The 10,401-nt window shown below is 42.1% G+C and overlaps 1 protein-coding gene across 2 annotated transcripts in view; it reads left to right on the plus strand.

Annotated features, from left to right (window-relative positions):
* The window catches only part of sema5ba (sema domain, seven thrombospondin repeats (type 1 and type 1-like), transmembrane domain (TM) and short cytoplasmic domain, (semaphorin) 5Ba), a 148,543-nt gene extending 145,159 nt beyond the window's left edge, over window positions 1–3,384 (plus strand). For both annotated transcript variants that reach the window (XM_025064015.1, XM_008328336.3), the window contains one exon: window positions 77–3,384. In XM_025064015.1, the coding sequence (XP_024919783.1) occupies window positions 77–253 (177 nt within the window). In that variant the 3' untranslated portion in view covers window positions 254–3,384. The remainder of the gene's footprint in view (window positions 1–76) is intronic.
* Window positions 3,385–10,401: the final 7,017 nt, after the last annotated feature.

Below are 10,401 nucleotides of genomic sequence, written 5' to 3' on the forward strand. Positions count from 1 at the left end.
GCCGTCCGATTTATGTATAAAATATTAGATTTCCGGCTGGGAAGTTTGATTTCCTTTCTCTCTCGCTTCATTCCAGACACTGAACAAAAACAACCTGCTGCCAGATGAAAGATCCAACTTCTATCCAACACCGCTGCAGCAGACAAACGTCTACACCACCACTTACTATCCCACGACGCGCGGCAAATTCGACTATCAACCCAACTCTTCCCCCTCGCCGTGCAGGACCTACAACCACAGCAACAACAGCTGAGACATGACTCCAAAAAGAAAAGAACGGCTGCTGTTGGCCCAAACGGACTCTGTTAAAATGACATGGTGACTAAACTGAAACCTCCGTTCAACACTGCGCCGCTCTTTACTCCTGTCTTCTCTTCCAAATGGTAGAGTTTGTATTTTTAAGGGCGTTTTTGGAACTTTTTATCAGGAGTCCTGGTGCATTCAGGGACTGATGCAATCAGCGAGAATCATCAACACCAGAGGATCCAGTGGAGGACTCTTTTTAGGAACACAACACATCGGCACAGGTGCTGAGATGGGTGTCACCGATAACAGGAATGAACAAGAAAAATGAACCTTATTAAAAACGTACATTCCTCCAGATGTAGGACGTTGTTTTGTTTTGTTTTTTTCCTCTCTCCATTTGAAGACACTTTTACAGCCTGTAATGAACTCTGACGTCCCTGGACAGCAAAGTCAGTTACTGAGGAAAAACATTGCTTATTGCCCTTGCCGCACACAACACGGAGCCAGAGAACAACAATGGAGTCATTGAAGTCAATGATGAAATAAATTACAGATCAATATCAGCCGGGTCGGTCGGGGGCAGAAGCACGACCTTCATTTGTTGGTTTTTCTTGTGACAAAAAACGATAAGAACTTCAGTTAAGTTTCTGTTTGAAAGAGACACCAAACATCTGCCAACGTTGGAAAATTCTCTAATCTCCAAATCTGCTTGTGACGCAAGACCAGCGGACAAGGACATGTCATTGTACAGTCAGAGCAGTGGGGGATTGTGGGTAGTGGAACTGTACATATAGCTTTGAGAATGCCTTGGGTGCCTGTATGCAGTAGGAGGCCGGGGCGGGATTGGTTTTTATTATTCATTTACTGTTTATTTTTTCACACCAGAACAATAAAGACTTTTAACAGAGGATTGATTGATTCTCCAATTGATTCTTCAGACGCATCCATTCTACTGAGTGTTAAATAGCTCACGGCGGTCATATCAAATATGGCCAGTGCGCTGAACAACTGGATCGCGTTTCTATGACGGTAGAATAAGCTAGTAGAATGGCACTTGTTGTTTTTTTCCAATGTTTTCTTTTTGTTTTGTTTTGTTAAGATAATTGTATTAAGCTCACAAGAGCCGTAGCATAGGACAAGATATTTTGTTAAGAATTAGCTGATTAATTGTTGTTGGTCTAATTTCAATTTGATGAATAAATATATTCCTTTCTTACGCTTCTTTTAGTTTTATTGCTCAGCAGCTTCATTTCGTCAATGGACCGTTTATAAAAAATGGACAGCGCCACCTGGTTGCAAACCCCAGTGAAGCGGCAGAAGCTGACCGCAAATGTAACAACTCACATGCTATACATGTTACTCATAGTTTGACATAACTTGGTTTGGATCCGTTTTAATAGAGTGAGAAAGACTTTTCAGTTGCAGTTGTGTTTGGAGGAAATTGTGTTGTAAAGCATGACACAAGTTGTACTTTATCTGTGATTTACAAACTGTCTCTGTCTGAGACAGCAGAGTGACCCAATACATTTTACTCATGAAAACCACAGTTTGTCAGAGCAGCATGTGGCCTGGTGGTTACAGGATTGGTGGTGTGGGTTGCCAGTTCAATTCCCTCACTGACTTTCTAGAGAATGCATGAAGACCACATATAAATAAGACCTAGCTGGAGAAGCTTCCTCACAGGTGAGGTCTGAACCAGAGTCCCTTTTCTTTCAAATCCATCCCACCCTTTTAAAGACTGTCAATCACACTCAGCGTCACACACTTGGACAGTGTCAATTTACAGAGATCTAAAATATACATGTGAAAAACACCAAAGGTGTGCACTCCTGTCCAAAGGCTCTTATAGAACGGTCCAGCTAAAGTATGCTCACAGCATCTCAGCCGTGGAAATTAAATTTCATTTAGGAGTATGAGCTTTTCAATTTGAAATAATATCCATTAAGGAAACACTTCTGTCCATTTTTTATACACAGTCTACAATAACATCACATTTCAAGCTTCTACAATGGAAACAAAAAATATGACTTGTTTTTTTTTTTTTACATTAAAACAGAATAACACCATGTTTTCTTTAGCTGAAATAAATGTTAAAAAATAAAGTAAAAACAATGCTTGCTTAGAAGTTGGCTGCTGGTGAGGAGAAAAACAATTGCATGTGTGTTTAGACACATGTCGTTTGTGTATGTGTGTGTGCTTATGCCTGATTGAACAAAGGGATGTGATGAAATGTTATTAAATGTAAATGTCGTCATAACCTCATAAGAGCAGCGTGGCCCACGTACAGCCCACGGGGACAGGGCTCTGAGTGTTCAAATGTTTTCCAGATTTTTTTAACATTTCACGTTAATCATTGTGAGTTCAAGCATCGTTTCTCTTTTTCCTGTCAGAGGTTGAGACTCCGTGTAGTCAGTGCTTGATTTCTTTAAAGGGCATTTTCACAGCTATATTTTATTATTTTTACCTGATCAGTGTTGCTTTTTGGGTTTAGTTACTGTATGTGCACGAAAACGAGAGCACGACTTGTGTGTGTGTGTGTGTGTGTGTGTATATAGAAGTGCCAGCTTTCTGGCCCTCGACCCCCATTTTAATGAGCATAAGGAGAAACCGTGTAAATGTATCTGTATATTGTACAGCTAACACTGTTTAAAGAAAAAAAAGAAAGCCTTATAGTTGTTGTTTTTTTTTTTAAGTGCAGCAGCTAAGTACACACCGACCATAAGGTTTGTTTGGGGACAGAGCTCTGAAATGTGACCAAAAACCTTTGACCTTTGACCTTTCCCAGCTGCTCAAACTTCCCATTTTCCAACAGCAAACAGTCTGAGAATCACTCGGCACATCACGGTCCAGAGTTTTTCCACATTATTAGCTTCAAATAGCTGCATAAAAGAAAGTGGTCTTGATCTAAACTTAGGTCTTATTGGCCTGGCAGGAAAGTCTGTCATGTGATTGGTCCATTTGAAGCCCTGTCCCCTGCGATGTGAGGCTCTGTGTCCTTCTATGCAACTTACCAGGTGTACTGTTAGACCTGTCATGTAGACTGTAATCACTGCCTTTTAGACACTGTGAATCTTTTGGTACCCTATATTTTTGTATATTGTACATTATAAAAGGATAATAAACCTTGATGCCAACGCACGCCCTGTTCAGTGGATCTATCGAAGGCTCCATACTTCATAATGAGTTATTCTGCTGCCAGTGATAAAAAACAAAACAAAACAAAAAACAACTAGTTTTAGTTGTTTTGTTGGGTAATATTGTTAAATGTGTAAACTTATTTCTCTAGTGTGTTTAGTCGTGTTGGACATAAGTCCGTGGTCAGACAAGTGCTACAGAAGTGCATCCTCTCCCGTCCCCCTCAGAACAAATTATTGCACCACCGTTATACTTTGCTGTGTATATGTGTGTGTGTGTGTGTGTGTGTGTGTGTGAAGAGATGAGAGATGGATGAGACAAAGCAGCCAAGTAGTCAGGGTGTGTCCAGCAGAGTGCCTGTGGATCAGTGCCGGTGCCAGCAGCCGAGACACCGGCACTTTATCATGACACCGAGATGATTGTGCTGCTGTGAAGAAAACCCAGATCAAAAGAAGCTGGAGACGAGCAGTTCACACACAGGACGGGAAAAACGCACTCAATAAAATCATAAAACACTGTGTGTGTACAGCCAGTCTTTAGCCCTCACATAAATAAGAGCACACTGTTAGCTGCACCACAGTGACTACATCTTCGGCTGTCAGGAGCCAGAGCAGCTCACTCTCTATCCACTGAAAACACACACAGCTATAAGTGAGTCGGAGCGTCTCTACTGTACATGTCCTTCTTAGCTGCAGCTCTTTCGCTGTAGCTCTCAATTAGACTGAGCTGCCTCCTGGCACTTTTATTAATGGTCACAGTGAAAGCATTAATCAGTTGCTATTCTGCTGACGGACAGATGCAGTGATGGGCACTTTGAACGGCAGCCAGAACAAGGTCGAGGCAGGAAGAGGCCGTGAGCTGAAGGCTGCTCAGATAAAATGGACGGAGTCCAGGCCGAGAGGAGACGATGCATCCGTGTGAGATTTTAACATAATTTGCCCTCAGTGTGACAGCGAGGCACGTGAAAAAACTCCAGAAAGGAAAGACAAACACTGGCCTCAGCTTTACTAACAGAGACGTGCAGTGAAGACTCCCTCTGCAAACATGGCACGGCGTTAATGACATCATATTCATCATCAATCATCTCTAAACAAAGGACGTCGCTCACTCGTCTGTAAACATTTGGAGATGACATGAAGTTGAATACTGACAGTGATGGTTGTTCTGTAACTATATATTCATCACCAAAGCTGATTCTGACTCTGATATTTAGCAACTTCAAATATTTTAGTACAAATTGTATTTCAGTTGAAAAGAACAAACTCTTTAGTCTGTGTCCCACAGACAAAAACAGGGCTCTAATCTTATTGAGTTCACCCTGAGTTCAAGTATTTAACTAAAGGAATGAGCAGCAGACGTCGTCTCCGATGGAACATGTCTAGTTTGAACAGCTATTTTGACAGAATAATCTAGCTCTGCAGTTCCACTTTGTTTTGCAGCAGCCATTTTACTCTGTCCAGACTCAGGGCTCATACAGAATATATAAAACTGTAAAGGCTACTGCAAATACTTTACACTTATTGGAGTAGTACTTTACATTTAATAACAAAAATTCCCTTCAGACTTCAGATCTGTCTTCACCTCAGAATAACACGCCAACCATTTACAGCTAATCCCATGCTTCACTTTGTTCCCACGGTCGGACACGTAGGAACAATGTTTTCTTATACTGAGTTCATTTAAAGTGTTTTTTTTTTTTTTTTTTTTGCTGCTACAACAGTGTGACGCGACTCCAGGACGCAGCTGTTCCCTGAAGTTAACCCTGAACATCAGACTGTTTTCAAGACAAGAATTTCCTACTTATTTGTTGCTTAATTCTTGAACAGCAGCCAAATGACTTCAGAACTGAAATCTGGCATGAGTTACCGTCATCTAACATAAACTCCACCAAGATACTGTAGAGCTGAACAGAGCAAGGATCAATGGAGTGAATACGTGACAGCTAGCAGCAGCGCAGGTTTGGTCTGTAAACGCTCCAACACTAGCAGCTACCACAGATCACAGTTGCACAATAGAACCATCTGATGTTTGTCTACTGCTGCTGTGTTTGTGGAGCGAGCAGCCGTTTTTGTTTGTGACGTCTGCTGTTCACATCTCAGAAGGCGGCCCGGCAGACTGCGGGTGTGTGTGAAGAAACAGGATGGGCAGATCACACACACACACACACACACACACGCACTGTCTGGAACTGCAGCCAGGTAAATGGGAAATTCTGAGCTGTAGTGGGCCTGAGAGAGAGAGAGAGAGAGAGAGAGAGAGACTGTCATCTCCACCATCACCGTCCTCCATGAGAGGAGACTGCTGTGGTTATGGCCATTATCCCATTAACAACGTATAATTAAAAAAAAAAAAAATTCAAAAATCTACATAAAAATTAAACAAACATATTTGGCCAGATAATGATGGATCTGGGATCTACAAGGGATCTACTTTGGGGAAAGAAAAATAAAGAAAAAAAAGTTCTGGACTTAATTTTCCAGAACTCACTTGTGTTCTCTCTCTCTCTCTCTCTCTTTTTCTCTCTCTCTCTCTCTCTCTCTTTTTCTCTCTCTCTCTCTCTCTCTCTTTTTCTCTCTCTCTCTCTCTCTCTCTTTTTCTCTCTCTCTCTCTCTCTCTCTCTCACACTCCAAGTTTCACAATAATTCACTCATACAGTTTAAACTTAAAACTCAGGGAACATGGAGCAGAAAGGAGCAGAGGGAGTAGATCACAGTAAAAAACCATTGAAATCAGTAACACAGCAGCAACAACAATGACCCAACAAAGACGAGCCTGAGTGAAGGACAGGTGTATTTATACCCAGGGCTCCAGGTGAGCAGAGTGACACTGATCACAGGACACAGGTGACGGTGGTGAAACTAATGACCCCAGGAGAGAGAGACACAGACCTGACATGGCCTGGTATTTGAAATGATCACAAACATTGATGTTGTTAAATATACATGAAAAATATTACATTAAATTTAAATCTTTAATATTAGCAATACCCTTTTAATTGTTTAAGTAAGAAGTATTATTATTTTATCAGCTTGAGTTAGGGTTAGGGATTTCAGCTTAGGTTTAATAGGTTTGCACATAAAATGATGTCACTTCTGCCAACAGTGGATCACTTCTCACAACTTCGACCAGACGTAGTGATGACATTTGTTTTTTTACAGCCCTTTACATTTTTATTCATATTTTTCTCAGTGTAAATTTATCAGAGTGTGGTCCCATTTTTAAAAAAATGTTTGTAATTTGTAATTTTTTTTATCAGGACTTTGTTTTTTTTCACCTCTTCTGCTGGGGGATGTTGAAAACCCCTCAGACAACTAGGTGTTTATGGTCAAGAGAGGAAGTGGCGCTCCTCTGGCGTCCTCCTGAGAGGGAAAACTACGGTGATGGTGTCGTGAATTAAACCTCACAGACAGACAAGGATTAAGGTAGCAACAGAGTGGTCAGTGATCAAGGGTCTCCTCCTCGTCCTTATAAAGCAGAGAGGAGAACACCCAGTGACGTTTAATCACCTTCCTCTCACACAGAGCCAAACGTCCACATTCAACCATTAAACGGCGCTCCTACAGATTGTGAGGTGTTTTGTTTTTTTTTCTTTCCTAGAAGCTCATTTGAGAAACATTCAGGTTTATGGTATTTGCGCAGCACTGAGCGTAAGTGTTTTATTTAATCTACTTAACCACCCGGCGGAGGTTGTAGCGGCTGTTATCCGCTCTCAATGTAAGCGTTATCGGTGACAGTGTCGTAAATAAAAGTGCTGATGGCGTGGACATATTGATGGAGACTCCGGCGCTTCTGAGAGTGAAGCAGTTTAACCAAACGGCCGTGGTTTTACTGCAGCTCCACAGAGGTTAGTGAATAATATGAAAGAGCAACAGCCAGTGTTTCAGTCGTTGTTTTTAACAGAAAATGTGCTAAATCATAGTACAGTCGAATGTTAGTGTTGGATATATTTGGTTTTTAATGCCGTCAGAACGTATGGAAGAAGCCAGGACAAAAATAAGTCAGTGAGTGTAAAATTAAATCAATCGTTCTCGAGTATTTGAGGCTCCGTCATGGCTTGGGGCTAAATTTGAGCCATTTTGCTCTGTAAGAATTTGTATGTGCATTTACATAAGTTTAACTGTTAGTTCCAATTAGTCATGACATTTTGTGAAGAACCGGATGTTGCCCCACAAAATCTGCGTAACATGGGGAGTTCACAACCTCGTGTTTATTGTCAACTCTCTCTTAATACCATGGTTAATACACATCTTACACATACACAAAAATCAGATTCCTGCTTTATACATCTGAAGTGGAATCCAGTTGTCCGACATGAATCATTTATGAATCTGCAAGGTTAGAATGAAGGAACATCTTAACTGCCGAGGCCTGTTTCTGATGTGCGGTGACTTAAAAAGTCCTTCACAGAACAACACATAAACAACCGTTTGTATTAAAGTTTCACAAAGGGACAAAGTGACGGCGGATCGAATTCACACCAGGCGTTCGCCACACGCTGGGAGAGGCTTTTAAGTAATTTCCTCGTCCTCGCGTCTGTTTTGATGTCTTTTCCAGCTATGCCACTCAAACACACACGCAGCACATATGCGTCACAGCCTCCGTGTTCTATTATCTGATAATTACTTACAAAGTAAATCAGCTGTAAAGAGGGTCAGGGAGGTTATCTAACCTCGGTGCACTTGGACTAGGACATCAGACGGCGAGACGTTATAGAAGAGAAATGTAATCAGACTGATTATGTTAGAGGAAAGTCAAACATTTATTCACAGGAGCATGTTGAGAGAGCTCACGCTGACCTCGGTTTAATTTTTGTATAACTATACGAGAGATTTTTATTCTGCATCTCTTTTCCCTTCTAGCTCAGAGGCATTATTACAACCACTGCTAATTAAAACACTCCTCTGGAAACCTGTAACCCAAATATTAGGTACAGTAAGTGGAGCAGCCTGTAGCAAATGCTGTCTGTTTGGTTGTGAAGCAGGAAAGAAAACATGAATTTCTCTACTTTTCATCCTGTAGGATCCGAGCTGCTTGTGGGCATTGAAGTCATAACCTGTGTAGAATTCCAGGCAGACTCTGCACGGTTACGCTCTGCCTCCCATTTGTAAAAATCAGTCACAGGAAAAGTTTGCAACAACTTTCATCTCTGCTTCACTCCAATCCAGCCAAGTCTAAAGTCCAAAATGCAGTGCAGCTCATAAACACCACAAACACAGAAGTATGGAATTTGGTAGGTCCACAGGTTCACAGCACTTTGATTTGAGATACTGCTGGTTCTATTAAACTTTGTGAGAACCAGATGTATTCATTACAGTTCATTCAAAATAGCTGGGATTCCATTCCCACCAGACAGTGTTGAAGGTGAACTACTTTTCTCTCCTGAGCCTCTGGACATTGACACAAATCTCCTCAAACCAAATTTTTACCACGCGTAAGTATTTTGAGATAATTATAGTATTATTCAGCGACCACCAAAGCAAAAATTCCACTTGTCCTGTAAGTACCATCAGCTACCTTCAGAGTCCCAGGTCAGAAAGACCTAAAGGGACTCCTTCTTCAGCTGGAAGGCATCTACCCCCGCTGGTGTCCACCAAAGGGTTTGTGGATTACTGCCACTCCAGGAACGAGCCACCTTTATCTCCCTGGAGGTGGGGAGTTGAAGCTCCCCCTGACTCTGCTAGATGTTTCCAGCAGACCTTCACAATACATTTGGATCTACCAGGCCTGGCCAGCATCCTCAGCTCTGCGCCACTCCACCAAGACAAACCACAACCACACAGTCGATCATCGAACTGCAGCCTCACTGTTATTTGGTGCACAAATGACAGTGAGGACCAATTCTTCTACCTGATTATGGAGGGAGACTACCCTTTTGTCAACAGGGGAAAACCTGAACGTACAGGTATCCATCTGGGAAACAACAAAAATGCCAAAACCTCTTAGGGTAACTCCAGAGTGGAAGCGAGTCCAATCAAGGACACTGGTTCCAGAGTCCAAGCCATGCTTCGAGTACAGCCCTAACCCTAGCCAGAACCTCTCAACCTTGTGCATCCAACTCAGACTCCTTGCCAATCAGAGATGAAACCTTCCATGACCCTAGAGCCACTACCCAGCTCGCACAAAAAACCTCCATGCTGTTCTCACAGATGGTGAGGCCATGACTGTGTCCCCATGGGTGTGAGCCCGACCACCATGCGCTCACCAGCAGGCTCCAAACCCAGGCCTGGCTACAGGGGTAGAGCCAGTAACTGGAGTATGCACAAGGGACAACATGGGGTCTAATGCACTGCTGTTAGTCTGAGCCTACACCTAGGACCTGTTTACCTTGGCTGACGCCCTCAGGGGCATTGTTCCCCACTAAACTTATCTTGTTTAGAACACGTTAATCCCACTACCACTGTAAGGTGGATGAGCCTCTAGCTGCCAACCTGTTTATTACCAATGAAAACAAGAAGATATTTAGATCTCTCATGTAACTACATCAATACAGTCAACCCATCTGTCCTTCTGCCTGCACACCTCACAACTACAGTATGTCACTGCCTTCACAAGTTACATGACCTACATTGCGTTCATTTACTTTTCTGCCACTCCTGCTCCTTCATATACATCAATTCATCTTATTCATGAGTAATACAACATTAATCCAACATGGGGCTCTATTATTTCTCATTTAGATCAGATAGGGAACAGAAAGCAACAATTCATTCATCCAACTTTAATGGTTTGGACTATTACACTGAACTGTTGTTTCGTGTGTGAGGGTGTTTGAGCACTAACTGAATGTTTTCACCAAACGATTCCATGCTGGTCGAAACAGAAGAATTCAAACAAAACCAAAAATCATATTAAATACTTTCAGACAGAAAGTTAAATGAAAGCCTCCATGAAAAGTTGGCCTACGTGGGGAACAATCAGGATTTAACAGGGAACAGGTGGAGCCGCCTGATGAGGAAGAGGAAAGCAATCTTTATGGAATCTCTGCCTCTGGCAGGCGGTTAACGCAGATCTGCATTCAAT

This window comes from Cynoglossus semilaevis, chromosome 16 (genome assembly GCF_000523025.1).
Source record: "Cynoglossus semilaevis isolate Cse_v1.0 chromosome 16, Cse_v1.0, whole genome shotgun sequence".
Lineage (NCBI taxonomy): Eukaryota > Metazoa > Chordata > Actinopteri > Pleuronectiformes > Cynoglossidae > Cynoglossus > Cynoglossus semilaevis.